This window comes from Hemiscyllium ocellatum, chromosome 25 (genome assembly GCF_020745735.1).
Source record: "Hemiscyllium ocellatum isolate sHemOce1 chromosome 25, sHemOce1.pat.X.cur, whole genome shotgun sequence".
In the NCBI taxonomy this organism is placed as follows: Eukaryota; Metazoa; Chordata; class Chondrichthyes; order Orectolobiformes; family Hemiscylliidae; genus Hemiscyllium; species Hemiscyllium ocellatum.
Genome location: NC_083425.1, coordinates 26769492 through 26786167, shown reverse-complemented (window position 1 = coordinate 26786167; position 16676 = coordinate 26769492). Strand labels below are relative to the sequence as shown.

At 46.1% G+C, this 16676-nt stretch overlaps 1 protein-coding gene across 2 annotated transcripts in view; it reads left to right on the top strand.

Moving 5' to 3' along the window:
• The first annotated feature begins 1173 nt into the window (after positions 1-1173).
• dus1l (dihydrouridine synthase 1-like (S. cerevisiae)) overlaps positions 1174-16676 on the top strand; it is a 60146-nt gene continuing 44643 nt past the window's right edge. The window contains exons 1-3 of one of the 2 annotated variants that reach the window (XM_060844516.1): positions 1174-1240; positions 6601-6849; positions 8876-8984. In XM_060844516.1, coding sequence (XP_060700499.1) covers positions 6613-6849; positions 8876-8984 — 346 coding nt within the window. In that variant the 5' untranslated portion in view covers positions 1174-1240; positions 6601-6612. Of the gene's footprint in view, positions 1241-1312; positions 1336-6600; positions 6850-8875; positions 8985-16676 lie in introns of those variants that run through there. The other variant, XM_060844517.1, reaches the window with a different exon arrangement.

The following is a 16676-nucleotide window of genomic DNA, read 5'->3' as shown; positions in this document are numbered from 1 at the left end:
CGTTCTTTGAGCTTGCTCTAAGGCTCACTGGAACACTACAGAAGGCTTGTGATGGAAAAATTGGCATGGAAACATGGTTATATGCTGAAGTGACAGACAACTGGAAGTTCAGAGTCATTTTTAAAAGTAAAATGAAGGTGTTCTGCAAACAGTCACCCAGTCTGCATTTCATTTCCCCACAGAGAGGTGACCACACAGTGAACAATGGATGCAGTGGTCTGGATTGAATAAAGTTCATGTAAATTACTGCTTCACCTAGGAGTTATGTTTTGGACCTTGGATAGTGAACAGAGAGGAAATAAACAGGGTGTTGAATCTCCTCTGAATGAAAGAGAAGATCTTGTGGGTGTGGGGAGGTGTTAGGAATGGAGGAGGAATGAAAGAGTCACTGGACTAAAAATGTTAACTTGGCTTTCTCCCCACAGATGATACCAGACTTGCTGAGTTTCTCCAGCAATATCTGCTTTTGTTTCAGAATTCCAGCACCTACAGTTCTTTGTTTTATTTTAGTGCATATTTGACGAGCTTCATTTATGCAGGAACAGGTCAGTCAGTTTATCGAGTATGTAATTCAATTTGTCCTTCATCCTGAAACTGGTCATAATGACAGCTATTTATCACTTCATTGGGGACAGCTTGTGTCATAAAATTCTGCCTTGACAGATACTGAATTAAAATTGAAAATTGACTTGCACCTGTAATCAAAGTAAAATACTGTGGATGATGGAAAACTGAAATAAAAGCAGATTTGTTGGAGAAACTGAAGAGTCATAATTTTGATTCTGGTTTTTAAATTATGAAAAATGTTGCAAGTGCACAGACATTTGCATCACTGATTGTAGCCTAATATCCTCCCATATCTATGAACTTGATAATATCAAGTTGTATCACAAACTTAAAGAAATTATTTTGCTCGCACAACTAAGTTTGTCCAGAGTTATTGACATTCAAATATACAAAGGATACCGATAGTGATCCACAATTCCTACAGTAAATATTCCAAGGAATGGGGAGGAAATTAAAATCCCAGTTTAATAAATGAACAATCTTTTGGGGAGATATTGGCTGTCTTTGGATGAGCAGTTCCAACCCAGTCCGTGTAGTTCCCGGCGTGGCCACTGGTGGTGCTGTAGGCGCCGGACGGACTGTAATGAGGGGGCTTTGGTTTCCAGTCGGAACCGTGAAGCTGAGGGACCGGGCGGCGGACGGTGTTCAGCAGCGGATCCGAAGCCAGGAGCAGGTGAGAAGGGTAGGAGGGAGGAAAAGAAAGAACGAAACTAACAGGAACGAGCGGGATAAAGAATTCCAGAGAGAAAGGCAGTTCAATAATATCAGGTGGAGTGGGGAGGAAAGAGGTGGAAACGTAAAGGGAGGGAGGCGGTAAGAAAGTCTGGCATTGAGGTGGCGCCTAGCTTTCGCGGTGTCCCAAAGCCCCTAAATGACAAAAAAAAGTGATTTTATTAAATAAAAAGTGTTGTCACTATTATAATAATCCAGAAAATATAGCAGCTGGTTTGTGCACATCAAGATCCCACAGCCAACAATGTGATATTGACCATATTATTGTTTACTGGTGGTGATGGTGGGGGGGGGTGGGGGGTGAATACGGGTCAGGGTGCTGGGAGAACTCATCTGCTCTTTGAAAAATGACACGTGGGAAGGAAAGGTTGGAAAGTGCCTTATGGCTCACTATCAGTTCGGACAGTGCAGCTCCCTTGTTGCTGTGTCAGGAAAAGGGGACTTGAATTCTCAATCATTGGTTGGGAAGAAGTGGATGTTCTGACTAGAGGGAGGGAGAGATAGTGAAAAGGAGAGATGAGAAGGAATGTGAGGAAAATGTTTGAAAAAGAAATGCTGAAAGTTTTCAAAATAATGATGCTAACCCACTCCCAACTGTCTTGAGACTGGCCCTGTCCTTTCTGTTTCATTTAAGTGAACAAAATCTTAACCGATTTAATTGGAGCACTGTAGCAAGCTCTATGCCCATACTATTTAGAAGACATTAGATAATTGGTTATACAATATGATTTTGTTAATAAAGTGCAGATGTAAACTATAAGACCAATTTTTCCCTGAATATTGTTGAGGGGAACAAAACCGAAGCTGACGGAGAAGGTTAGCATGTCTGGCAGCACCTGGAGAGAAATCAGAATTAATGTTTCAGGTCCAGTGACCCTTCAGAATTGTTTGGGGGAGGCTGAGATGCTCGAAATTTAAGTTTTTTTTTCAAAATAAATTGAAGTCTTAGAGTGTAGGGATGTGGTTGTGTATGTGGGCTGAGGGGGAGGGAGAGTGTGTGGATGTGCATGTGTGGAGGAGGCAGGGAGCGTGTGTGGGAGAAGGAGGGGGAGCGTGGGCGGGGGAGCGTGGGCGGGGGAGAGTGCGGGGGAGCGTGGGCGGGGGAGAGTGCGGGGGAGCGTGGGCGGGAGAGAGTGCGGGGGAGCGTGGGCGGGGGAGAGTGGGGGGGAGCGTGGGCGGGAGAGAGTGCGGGGGAGCGTGGGCGGGGGAGCGTGGGCGGGAGCGTGGGCGGGAGCGTGGGCGGGGGAGCGTGGGCGGGGGAGAGGGCGGGGGAGCGTGGGCGGGGGAGCGTGGGCGGGGGAGAGTGCGGGGGAGCGTGGGCAGGAGAGAGTGCGGGGGAGCGTGGGCGGGAGAGAGTGCGGGGGAGCGTGGGCGGGGGGGAGTGCGCGGGGGGAGCGTGGGCGGGGGGGGAGTGCGCGGGGGGAGCGTGGGCGGGGGGGGAGTGCGCGGGGGGAGCGTGTGCAGGGGGGAGTGCGCGGGGGGAGCGTGTGCAGGGGGGAGTGCGCGGGGGGAGCGTGTGCAGGTGGGAGTGCGGGGGAGCGCCTGTGGGAGAGGTAGGGGGCGAGTGCAGGGGAGCGCCTGTGGGAGAGGTAGGGGGCGAGTGCAGGGGAGCGCCTGTGGGAGAGGTAGGGGGCGAGTGCAGGGGAGCGCCTGTGGGAGAGGTAGGGGGCGAGTGCAGGGGAGCGCCTGTGGGAGAGGTAGGGGGCGAGTGCAGGGGAGCGCCTGTGGGAGAGGTAGGGGGCGAGTGCAGGGGAGCGCCTGTGGGAGAGGTAGGGGGCGAGTGCAGGGGAGCGCCTGTGGGAGAGGTAGGGGGCGAGTGCAGGGGAGCGCCTGTGGGAGAGGTAGGGGGCGAGTGCAGGGGAGCGCCTGTGGGAGAGGTAGGGGGCGAGTGCAGGGGAGCGCCTGTGGGAGAGGTAGGGGGCGAGTGCAGGGGAGCGCCTGTGGGAGAGGTAGGGGGCGAGTGCAGGGGAGCGCCTGTGGGAGAGGTAGGGGGCGAGTGCAGGGGAGCGCCTGTGGGAGAGGTAGGGGGCGAGTGCAGGGGAGCGCCTGTGGGAGAGGTAGGGGGCGAGTGCAGGGGAGCGCCTGTGGGAGAGGTAGGGTGGAGAGTGCGGGGGGGCGTGTGCGGGTGAAAGTGTGGGGTTGAGTGCGGGGTAGCGCAGGTGGGGGTGATTGCGGGGGAGCGTGGGTGAGGGTGGGGGAGCGTGAGGGAGGGGGAGAGTGCGGGTGAGCGTGTGCGGGAGAGGGAGGGGGGAGCGTGTGCGGGAGAGGGAGGGGGGAGCGTGTGCGGGAGAGGGAGGGGGAGCGTGTGCGGGAGAGGGAGGGGGGAGCGTGTGCGGGAGAGGGAGGGGGGAGCGTGTGCTGGGGCGCGTGTGTGGTGGAGAGTGCAGGGAAGCATGTGCGGGGGAGCGCCTGTGGGAGAGGTAGGGTGGAGAGTGCGGGGGGGCGCGGGTGGGGGTGAGTGCGGGGGGGCGCGGGTGGGGGTGAGTGCGGGGGAGCGCGGGTGGGGGTGAGTGCGGGGGAGCGCGGGTGGGGGTGAGCGCGGGTGGGGCTGAATGCTGGGGACCGCGGGGAAGCGCGGGTGGGGGTGAGTGCGGGGGAGCGCGGGTGGGGGAGCATGTGGGAGAGGGACGGGGAGAGTGTAGGTGAGCGTGTGTGGGAGAGGGAGGGGGGAGAGTGTGGATGGGTGTGTGTAGGAGTGGGCGGGGTGAGAGTGCGGTGGTGCGTGTGTGGGAGTGGGGAGAGTGCCGGGAGCGTGTGTGGGGGAGAGTGTGTGGCCGAGGGAGGAGGGAGACTGCAGGTGAGCGTGTGTGGGAGAGAGAGAGGGGCGAGTGTGGGGGGGGGTGGGGGGTGGCGAGTGCAGGGGAGCGTTGTGTGGCCGAGGGAGGGGGGAGAGTATGTGGGAGAGGGAGGAGGGAGAGTGCGGGGGAGCGCGTGTGGGAGAGGGAGGAGGGAGAGTGCGGGGGAGCGCGTGTGGGGGAGGGAGGAGGGAGAGTGCGGGGGAGCGCGTGTGGGGGAGGGAGGGTGGAGAGTGCGGGGGAGCGCGTGTGGGGGAGGGAGGGTGGAGAGTGCGGGGGAGCGCGTGTGGGGGAGGGAGGGTGGAGAGTGCGGGGGAGCGCGTGTGGGGGAGGGAGGGTGGAGAGTGCGGGGGAGCGCGTGTGGGGGAGGGAGGGTGGAGAGTGCGGGGGAGCGCGTGTGGGGGAGGGAGGGTGGAGAGTGCGGGGGAGCGCGTGTGGGGGAGGGAGGGTGGAGAGTGCGGGGGAGCGCGTGTGGGGGAGGGAGGGTGGAGAGTGCGGGGGAGCGCGTGTGGGGGAGGGAGGGTGGAGAGTGCGGGGGAGCGCGTGTGGGGGAGGGAGGGTGGAGAGTGCGGGGGAGCGCGTGTGGGGGAGGGAGGGATGAGAGTGCGGTGGTGTGTGTGTGGGAGAGGCAGGAGGGAGAGTGCGGGGGAGCGTGTGTGGGAGAGGAAGGGGGGTTAGTGCGGAGGAACGTGAGAGGGAGAAGGAGGGGGAGAGTGTAGGGGAGTGTGTGTGGGAGAGGTAGGAGAGTGTGTTGGCGGGCACGCTCCCCCCTCACCCGCTCCTCACACACACAGACCCCCCCCACTCTCCCACCATTTCGCGCACACACCCCACTCTCTCTCCCTCCGACAGACACACACCCCACTCTCCCTCCGACAGACACACACCCCACTCTCCCTCCGACAGACACACACCCCACTCTCCCTCCGACAGACACACACCCCACTCTCCCTCCAACGCACTCACCCCACTCTCCCTCCCTCACACACACAGCCCACTCTCCCTCCCTCACACGCACAGCCCACTCTCCCTCCCTCACACACGCACACCCCACTCTCCCTCACTCTCACACCCCATACTCCCTCCCTCACACACCCCGTACTCTCCCTCCCTCTCACACACACCCCACTCTCCCTCCCTCACGCGCGTGCGCACACACACACACACACACACACATCACTCGCCCTCCTGGAGGGAGAGTGGGGTGTGTGAGCGCACGCGGGAGCAAGAGTCGGGTGTGTGGGGTGTGTGCGCGCGAGGGTGCGAGAGTGGGGGGTCTGTGTGTGTGTTTGTGAGGGAGAGCCAGGGAGAGTGGGGTTTTGTGTGTGTGTGTGTGTGTGGGAGATAGAGTGGGTTGGTGTGTTTTTTGTGTGTATTGTGGGGGGAGAATTGTCATGTGTGTGGGAGGGAGAGTTGGGTGTGTGTGTGAGAGAGAGTGAGTTGGTGGGTCAGTTTGTTTTTGTATGTGTGTGGGAAGAAGAGTTGGGGTGTGTGTGTGGGAGGGAGAGTTGGGGTGTGTGTGTGGTAGGAAGAGTGGAGGGTGTATGTGTGCAGTGAGTTTAAGCAATACTGTATGACTGAGTACATACTCTAGGCCTGGCATATCTAACCTCCAATTCACAGGGTGAAATCGTACATGTGAATTCCTTTCATTTGCTCCATGAGCCCCACTGTGGATTATTCTGTTCTTTGATCGTTTATGCACAAAGATCAATTCCATATTGATAATTTTCAAAGTTTCAGGTCTAGAGACTCTGATCTGTCTGCTTCAGGTTTGTCATGAATTCCAGTCAAGGAATTTGTTTTTCTGGCTTGTCAGACTGAGGTTTGAAGAGCTGAGCTTGAAGCTTCCCAGTTTGTGTTGTGGTGACTTGACTGCGAAGAAAATGATGATAATCACGGCCCATTGTTCCACAAGCCATCACAACATGTGTAATTGTATAGTTACCAATGAGGCTGTTAAAAATGTCCAATTTGCCTGACTGACTGCTTCTCAGGACAAAAGTAAATCTCTCACGGTTTCTTTAGTAACAAAAAAACCCAATTTATTGTAACATGCATATCTTTAACAAGAAACAGTGAAACAGAAGGGTTTCTAATTTATATAACATAAACTATATTCCTTCTAAATCCCAGTGAGCTATCTTGTGTCGGATTTGAAATTGTTCAGAATAAAAGTAGGAGTGAAATTTCCAGATAAACATGGTCCACATTTCGGTTCGATATTCATATGTACTGTTACTGGACAGCCAGCTCTAGTTCAGCAATCTCCGTCACGGTGATCTGATGTTCATGATTATTAAAACCAGGAGTTTAGGATTTCTTTTCAAAGCTGCAAATGTGTTGCTGGTCAAAGCACAGCAGGTTAGGCAGCATCTCAGGAATATGCTGCCTAACCTGCTGTGCTTTGACCAGCAACACATTTGCAGCTGTGATCTCCAGCATCTGCAGACCTCATTTTTTACTCGAAGATTTCTTTTCAAACACTATTTTGCAACTCCTGCAGGCCAATGCCAGGATGCCAAAACTTCATGGGTTTGATTTCTGGAAGACCACGCTGAACAGTGCTCGATATGTGGTTGCTCCCATGGTGGATCAAAGTGAGCTTGCATGGAGGTTACTCAGTCGTCGACATGGTGCCCACCTTTGTTACACTCCCATGCTTCATGCCCAGGTATTTGTCCGGGATGCAAACTACAGGAAGGAGAACTTGTATAACGAGGTGAATGCAGAGGATCGACCATTAGTTGTTCAGGTATGGTGTCAGCTGTAGCAGGAATAGGATTAAATTATCTCATTAATGCAACAGGGCCTATGCTTTGCAATTGAAGATTCTCCACAGGGTCCACTTGGCCCCAGACCGCCCCGCTAAATTTAAACGGAACATCTCCAATGAGTCTTACATATAAAGTGAGTGTGGGCGCACTTACTCATTGCCATTGGCCCTGCCACAGCCTGCAGGCATACTGGAGCACTATAGTAGGCGAAATAAAGAAGGCCTTGGGGACGGAGATGGAGATGGACCCGGTATCTTCTCCTCTTGGCTTTGTTAATTCACATTCATTAGATGCACAAAAAAAAGGTAATCCTCAGTTTTTGTGTAAGAAAGAACATTCTATTTGGGTGGGTGTTGGAAAATCCCCCAGGGCTGGCTTAAGCTAGTCATGGAGCACATCCCCTTAGACTTTCTTACAAGTGTAGTGCACCATAAAACTGCGAATTTCTATAAGATGTGGCAGCCTTTATTGGACTCCCTGGGTCCAGATCTGTCCACTATACTAATAAGGGCCTTTATATAGCCATGGCAATTCTATGTAATGAGTCTGATATCCAGAAAAGAGGAACTACAAACATGAATATGTATAAACTTAGGCACCCGATGATCGAGGGCTATTGCTTTGTTTTGCTGAGCTATGTTATGGTTATTATTATTATTAAGATTTTCCTTTTTTAGCTTAGTTATTATTTATCTATGTAATTAATGGGTTTGTTTTTTTTTAAACACTGGTTTGAATTGTTTGGTTTTGTATTTGTTGTAATCAAAATAAAAATATATTTTTAAAAATTCTCATTAACATTTTGAGCATGAGCTGTAATTATATTTTTCTATAAGCTTAAATGGTAATGTCATTCTGTTAATGAATTGTATTAAAAACTTGCACAATTTGACAACTGCATTGCCACAAAAAAAAATTGAGGTTTGCAATATGCTGGAAGCGTAACGCAAAGTCCGAAAGTGCACTTGGTACTTCGATAGATGCATTCTCAACTCTGCTATTCCACAGTTATTTAACTCTTAAATATGTATCCCCAGTTATTGTTCCTGTCTTGTGTCCTCTTTGTATTGGGTTTACTTTCATACATGCATTCTATACTTTCAAAATCAGTTGCACTGCTGAAATTTCTCTAAGTGTTTGCTGACATAATGGTTGTTTTCGATTCATCCACATAGCTTTAGTTATCAATTAGGAGAAAGTTCCTGCTCGTTGGATGCTGCCTGACCTGCTGCGTTTTTCCAGCAATACATTTTCAGCTTTAGTTATCAATTGTCTGTTATCAAAAGCATCTAAATTTTGAAATGGGTAGAAATGTTCTGTACTTACCCTACTGTTTGATAGCTGCACACTGAGAATTTGTTTATAACAAATATACTTTAATGCCTTCTGCATGCTTGATATGCTGCCTGTGATCTCTTTCCAGTTTGTAAAGTTTCATTGTTGAGGCCAACTTTCTGTCCAGTGTCTCTCTACATCTCCTTTCTGGCAGGTCAATAATTTCAACACTGAGTCTATAAAACAAAACTTGTTTGAAGTTCAGTGTCTAATCTTACCTGCAAAGTCACTAATTTTTTTTTCAACATCCTCAAGGTTAAACTTGGCATTTTTGTGTCTGTACTTCACAAAGTTAAATTTGTTCAAATGATCAAATCTTTAATTTGTGGTCCCCTGAAATATCAAATATTACTATTCTGTGGTTTCCAGTTCTCTTGGCTCTTCGCTAGAAACTTTGATTCTCCAGAATTATTTACACACCTAACTTACAAAAATGCTGTGGGGAGACCAATGGGTGGGGGTGGGGAAGAATTGCCAACTTTGGCAGGTGGATCACTCATTAACTCGAGTGAAAAGAAAGTTTGGGCGGTGGGAATGGACATCTGTAGTGGTGCATCAAGGTCATGTAAAATCCCTAAGCCAATAGCAGAAATCAACCATTATACAACGAGGAGTTAAGCTTCTTGTATTACAGAGATTGATTGATTGATTTATTTACTTTTCTTTCAGTTCTGTGCAAATGATCCAGAAGTGTTTGTCCAAGCCTGTCTGCTAGCTCAGGATTACTGCAATGCCATTGATTTGAACTTGGGTTGTCCACAGATGATTGCAAAACGAGGTATCACAGTTTGCTTTTATTTTCTTGATCAGATAAACTACACTGATTCTGAGATGATGTAAATAATTACTGACTATCCAGGCAATGGGATCACGACACTGATCACAGTTAGATCTGGCATGTGAGAAATTGTTGGGTGAAACGGCAGCATCATTAGACTTGGCTTTTGGCTGTTAATCTCTAATGAAACTGAAATATTTATAACATTTAACAAAAATGTTTCAATAAGGAATTAAAATTATATATGGATGGTGCAAGACCCTTCCATTCATTGAGTTCATCTTAATAAACTGCCTTTACGTTATGAAAATTGAAGCTTGATCAGTAAAAGTTGTGTTAAATATACCTTGATTATTGTGGTACTATAAATGTAAGAAATAGTTTATTTAGACTAAAGTTATATTTTGATGTTTTTCCTTATTTAAATACTCAACTGAATGTTGTGCTATGAAGCAGCAAGAGTATTGCAACTTATCAGTAACTTGAGAAAGCAAGGATTGAAAGGCAAAGGCAATGGCCTGATATTATAATCCTGAAAAAGTGTGGATTTACCGGATTAGTAAATTATTATTAGTAAAGATTAGATACTTGATCAACTACCTGATGAAGGAGCAGCGCTCTGAAAGCTAGTGCTTCCAATTAAACCTGCTGGACTATAACCTGGTGTTGTGATTTTTAACTTTGTACACCCCAGTCCAACACTGGCGTCTCCAAATCATGAAATTTATAAAACTGATTAAATAAGAACCTTAGCTTGATAAGGAAGTTCTTGAATGATGTACTGCTGCACTTACTTCATTTCAGTTTGAGTCAAGCGAGTAGCTTTCACAGCGTGTACTAATATAACAACAAAGGTGTTTATTTTTCTACAAGCAGAGCAAGTTCTGCATTAGAAACTACTGAAGGTACTTTGCTCCTTTCGAATTGGTATGCATGTATTTAATCTTTGGATTGCAGCACCATCTAGTGTGAAATTATGGTTGTGCAGTTTATGGTGACATTATACTTGCAAATAATCTTACAAATCAAGGAAACAAATTACTTTCATTGTGGTAATTCTGAGCATTTACATGATTGAAATAACTAGACGTTTATTTCAAGTTTTGTGGGATTTGAGTAACCAAGATAAAATTCAGGAGGTAATTTCATAGAAACAGGCCATTAGGTCCGATAAGTCCATGCCGATCCTCAGAAGAGTAACCTACCCAGACCCATTCCCCTACCCAATTATTCTACATTTACCCCTGACTAATGCAACTAATCCACACATCCATGAACACTATGGGCAAGAGTAATTTGATAATCATTTTGTATTTTTATATGCATCTGGTTGAAAGTTATTTCAAAATGGAAATAAAAGTGGTTTAAGTTTGCTTTTTACAAACTGTTGGTCTGAAACCAATCATTTTTGTTATATGGGAATGTGCAAACAAGAATAAGGTCAATTATAGAATCTCTTAAAAGAAAAGTAAAGCTGTGAGGTGATGTAGTCTGAGGTCCATGCCAGTTACAGCACTATTCTTTACTGGGTTATAAATTCCTTTAATTTAAGAGTTGTGGGAATGACTAGTAATAAGATTGAGCTTAATATTTTCTGTTTTTGGTATGTTTTTGAAAGGTCAATAGCTTCCATAATAATGACATTGAGGATCTCTCTTTACTGTTATCTAATTCCCCATATAAACAGGAAAAGTTGCATCAATTGTCATCTTATTTTAGTTTTAAATAACTTGCAGTCTATTGATAGAAACGTTTGGAGACTCTCTCACTACTTTTGAGATTGTCTGTCATTAGAAATTTGTGGGTGATATGATCAGCATTTTTCATCCATTCGCATTAAGTGGGGAAGTGATATTTGCCTGTAAACCCCTTGCTCCGTGTAACCCCTTGTCCCTTGCTCCTTGGTGTGGGCATTCTGAAAGTTTTATTCATTGTATCTTTCTGATTCTTGAAAGTAGGGATTCTATTTATTTTTTTTTGTAGATATTTTTATTGAAATTTAACATTTTTGCAAATTTACAAAAATAAACAAAACTCTCAAATACAAACATTGATGTACAATAGTCATAATTTAACAAAGAAAAGAGAAAGAAAGAAAACAAAAAAAGAAAAAAAAAAGAAACGAAAAAAGAAAGCAAAAAAAACCTCAACTTTCTACTAATCTAACCTATAACTAACCAGAGTGTATACCTAAGTCTCTTACATGCTCGGAATGTATAAACATCAAATATAATAAAACCCGTATTCGCGCAGGATTCCTCTCCCAAGGGGCCCCGGAGCAGCCCAGTCTGAAATCTTCGCTAAATAAAAGCTCTTGTTAGGATAGCCGAAATATCTGCATTTATATAATTCAAAAAGGGCTGCCATATTTTATAACATAATTCAGTCTTTCGGTGCACCATATTTGTGAGGAAGTCAAGGGGGATATGTTCCATAATTAATCTGTGCCAATTTGAAAGTCCAGGGGGGCCCTCAGCCACCCAGTTCACCAAAATATTTTTCCTTGCACAGAAAGAGAGAATAGAAAATAGTCTCTTCCCATGCATATCCAGAGATGAGAGGTTCGAAAAGCCCAAAAGGAGAGATACAGGGTCCACCCTAATTTCCGTTCCTAGAATTTCTGTCAGGGTATTTGCCACTTTAGTCCAGTATCTGCGGATTTTCTGACAAGTCCACAGACAATGTGCAAGAGTACCCACCTCTATTTTGCATTTGGGACACATTGGAGATGCTCCTGCCTTAAATTTTGCCAGTCGAGCCAGAGCTATATGGGCCCTATGAAGTATCTTTAGTTGGATAGCCTGAGTTCTGTTACAGATAGCAATTCTTCTAGCATTTTCCCAAATGTCATTCCACATATCCTCAGAGATTTCTAGCCCCAAGTCCTGCTCCCATGTTTTAAGCAGGTCATCCATGTCTCCTGAGACTCCATCATGTAGCAAATGGTATATAGTACTAACGGAGGATGCCCCCGCTGGTCGTAAGACATTACGTTCTCTGTCTGATTGATAAAGACTATCTATTAATGTAGTCTTCCTCTGTATATAATCTCGAACTTGGAAGTATCGAAAGAGATCCCCATTAGGTATTCCGAATTTCAGACGCAGCTGCTCAAAGGACATCAGGATCCCATCTTTAAATAGGTCCCCTAAGCATGAGATGCCCCTGGATCTCCAGAGTTTAAAGGTGGCATCTGTAATCCCCGGTTGGAATCCCCATGCGCCTACTATTGGTGCATGGGGGGATGTTTTATGTGAGTTACCCTCATTTTGCCGCATTATATTCCAGGCCTTAATTGTGTTTAATATTATGGGATTTTTACAGTGGTCTGTAATGATTTTCCTCTTATCTGAAAATAAAAGGTTAATAAGTGGGTATTTTACTTGGGAGGCTTCGATATCCAGCCAAATTGATTGTGGATCAGATGAAACCCAATCAGCTATGTAACTTAGTAGGGAGCTTAACTGATATTTCCTAAAGTCTGGGAAGTCCAGTCCTCCCCTTGCCTGTGGAAGCTGTAGCTTCTTCAACTTAATAAGGGGCCGTCTATGGTTCCAAATAAAGGAGCCCAACCAGCCATATAATTTACGTAGGGCTAGCCTTGGCAGCATCAGCGGAAGCATTCTCATAGGATATAAGAGACGGGGCAGAACATTCATTTTAATTAATGCTATTCTCCCTAGCCAGGAAGTCGGAAGGTCTCTCCATCGCTGGAGGTCCTGCCTTATCCTTTCCATTAATTGTACAAAATTAGCCCTATACAGCTGATCAAATACTGGCGTGATAAAAATACCTAAATATAAGAAGCCCTCCAGGGACCAACGGAAGGGAAAAGGGGATCCGTCCATTAAGTGGGGTATCATAGCCAGACCACCCATTGGCATGGCTTCCGATTTTGAAAAATTAATTTTATAGCCTGAGAATGCACTAAATGTATTAATAACTTGAATTAGACGAGGCACTGACATTAAAGGATTACTGAGGAATAAGAGAACGTCATCTGCATAGAGGGTAATTTTGTGTTTACCTGTACCAATCCTCGGGGCCGTTATATTAGGATCAGTCCAGATGGCTTCTGCTAATGGTTCAATTATCAGTGTAAACAACAATGGTGAGAGAGGACATCCTTGACGGCAGCCCCTACCCACACTGAAGCCATCCGATCTTAACCCATTAGTAATAACAGCTGCTTTGGGGTCATTATACAATGTTGAAACCCATTTGGTAAACACCTGTCCAACGCCAAACCTTTCCAATGTGTAAAATAAATATGACCATTCAACCCTATCAAATGCCTTTTCCGCATCCAATGAAATTACTACTCCTGGTATCTTTCCCTGATGACAGGCTTGGATCATATTCAAGACCCTTCTGATATTATTGGATGATCTGCGGCCCTTAATAAATCCCGTCTGGTCCTCCTTTATAATATATGGCAGTACCCTTTCTAGTCTTAGTGCTAACATTTTTGAGAGAATTTTAAAGTCTACATTTAGTGAGGATATTGGTCTGTAACATGCACAATCTTCTGGGTCTTTTCCTTTTTTGAGGATAAGAGAAATATTTGCTTCTTTCAGCGTGGGTGGGAGACAGACCTGACTATGCGCAAAATTATACATATCCGTAAGTGGGTCAACCAATAGTCCTGTAAATTCTTTATAGAATTCAGCTTGAAAACCATCCGGGCCCGGTGCTTTTCCGCTCTGAAGTTGCCTAATTGCCTCAAGTATTTCTTGGACTGTTAAAGGGGTATTTAGGGCCGACACCTGTTCCGGAGTCAGACCCGGGAAGGTCAAATTTTTAAAAAATGACTGCATCCTCCTAATCCTATCTTCACAGTCCTGCGATCTATATAGTTCAGAATAAAATTCTTTAAAGGTCGCATTGATCTTTTTATGATCATGAGTCAGGGTATCTGTACTTTCCTTGATGGTTGGAATAGTTTGAGGGGCTTTCTTTTTCTTTGCAAGAAATGCTAAGTATCTACCCGGTTTGTCGCCATATTCATATAATCTTTGTTTCGCAAATAATATTTCCCTTTTAGCCGTTTGAGTAAGCGCGGTGTTTAAAGCTGTCCTAAGAGCTGTAATCCTCTGCAATTTTGTGATAGAAGGTCTATCAGCGTATGCTGTTTCGGCTGCTTTTAGGCGAGCTTCGAGCAGACGCTGTTGCTCTCCCTTCATTTTCCTCTGGGTCGCTGAATAGGAGATGATCAAACCTCGTGCATAAGCTTTGATGGTCTCCCACATCATTGACGGATTGCTAGCCGTACCAGTATTAATTTCTAAAAAAGTTTTAAGTTCTTGGGAGAAGTACTTTAAAAATTTGCTATCTTTTATCAGGAAGGGGTCCATTCGCCAATGCCGAGCAGATGTCCCATTGTTCTTTACCTTAGTTTCCATGTATACAGCGGCATGGTCAGAGATTGCTATAGTACCTATTTTACAGGTTGCTATAGAGTTTAGAAAAATCGATGGGGCAAAAAACATATCAATTCTTGTGTGACATTTATGTGGATTAGAGTAGAAAGAAAAATCTCTACCCTGTGGATGGAGACATCTCCATACATCTACCAATCCTAATTCTTTATTCAGGTCCGCCAGTTGTCTAGATCTGGGAGATACTCCAGCGGCACTCTTGGGAATCCTGTCTATTTCCGGATCCATAATACAATTAAAGTCTCCCCCTATAATTGTATGACGGGCACCAAAGGCCATCAGTTTTGAAAAAGCTTCCGTTATGAATTTAAAGGGGTGTGCCGGCGGGCAGTATACATTTAAGATCCCATATTCCTCTCCATTTATGAGGGCTTTAATCAAAATATATCGTCCAGATTCGTCTTTTATCTGATTTAGAATTTTCGAAGGGAAGTTCTTCCGGACAAGGATAACGACTCCCCTGCTTTTTGAATTAAAAGAGGAAAAAAAGGCCTGATCAAATCCGCCCTGTCGTAATTTTAAGTGTTCTTTATCCGACAGGTGTGTCTCCTGTAGGAGAGCTATATCAACTCTCTCCTTCTTAAGATTTGATAATATTTTCTTCCTTTTAACTGGCGAATTACTCCCCCTGACATTCCAGGTGCACCACTTAACCGACTGTTCAGCCATAATCATCTGGACAGATCCGAGACCCCTCGGGAGGGGAAACCCTATCTAGAACATCCCGAGCATGGAGCATACAAGATTTACAAAAGTAAAGACTCTCTGATACACTCAAAACAATATAACAAAAAACTCTTTCTAAGTATAAAAAATATAAAACATTCCGAATTGGAGATTTTCTCCCTTGTTCCCAGGGAGCGTCACTTCCTCTCCCACAGTCCATCTTACCCTCTTCCAACCTGTGCCCCACCCTTGACCCAGGTGTTCCTCAATAAAATGAGGAGAATTCAAATATAATATAAAGCTAGAGTTAACAGTGAACACCCCACCCCCACCCACATCTAAATATATTTGGGAATATTAATACCATATATAACTATAAGATTACAATCTCAACATGTAACACTTAAATATAATACCACAAAATAACAGGGGAAAGAAAAACAACCCCGCTCCTAAAAACAGAAGTAAAATAGAATAAGGTAACCACCTCTCCCCATCAACATTAACCAAACGCCCCAACATATATATATATATATACATACACACACAGGGGGAAAGATAAGAAAAGATGAAGGGATGTAAACCAAAATAATGGGAAAGGCAGACCAGCATCCACAATCTCTTACAGTTTATTTAAGAGAGTCCAAGAATTCCTTAGCCTTCTCCGGTGATCCGAAGTTATATATGGATCCTTCGTGGCTAAGGCGTAGCGTCGCTGGATATCGTAAGGAGTACTGGATATTTAAGTCCCTTAAACGCTTCTTCGCCTCATCGAATGCCTTCCTCTTTCGGACCAAAGCTGGGGAGAAGTCCTGGAACAGCATGATCCTGGATCCTTTGTGGGTCATAGCTTGGGGATCTTTTCCCAGATTTCTTGAGGCTTCCAGGAGCATCTGCCTCTCCCTATAGCTCTGCAGCTGGAACAGGACCGGGCGTGGGCGCTGGGTTGAGCCGGGCCCACGTACTGTGACCCGTTAGGCCCATTCTACCCTTACCCGGCCTGATCCAGCAGGCAGATTTAAAAGTTGTGGCAGCCAATGCTCTAAGAATGCTGTCAGCTGACCTCCTTCTTCCTGCTCGGGCAGGCCCAACAACCGAATATTTTTTCTACGACATCGATTTTCGAGGTCATCAATGTGGTTTTCTAGGTTCTGGACTCGATTCTCGAGAAAACGGATGTGGTCGGCTGTTGATTTTATCGCAGTCTCTGAGGCTGCGGCCTTCGACTCCACCTCTCTGACTCGGCACCCCAATTGCTGAATGTCTCTGCCCTGCTTCTGCAGCTCGGCTGATAGTGCTTCTCTGCTCTGCCGAGACTCATCGATAAAAGCATCAATCTTCGCCTCCCACCTGGCAAACATCTCCTCAAAGCTCATCTTCATTGGTAAATCTCCTGAAGTAGCTGAAGACACCTTTGTTGCAGCTGAAGAGGGAGAGGGTGGGGGAGGGGTCCCTGCTTTCTTAGAACCGCCTGTTCCCTTCCCTTTACTCATTTTCCAGCTAGTATTAGACTATTTAAATGTACTAATAGGTAACTATTTAAGGTTATCAACTATTATAAATGGTTTAGTGAGTGTGGTGGGGGTGG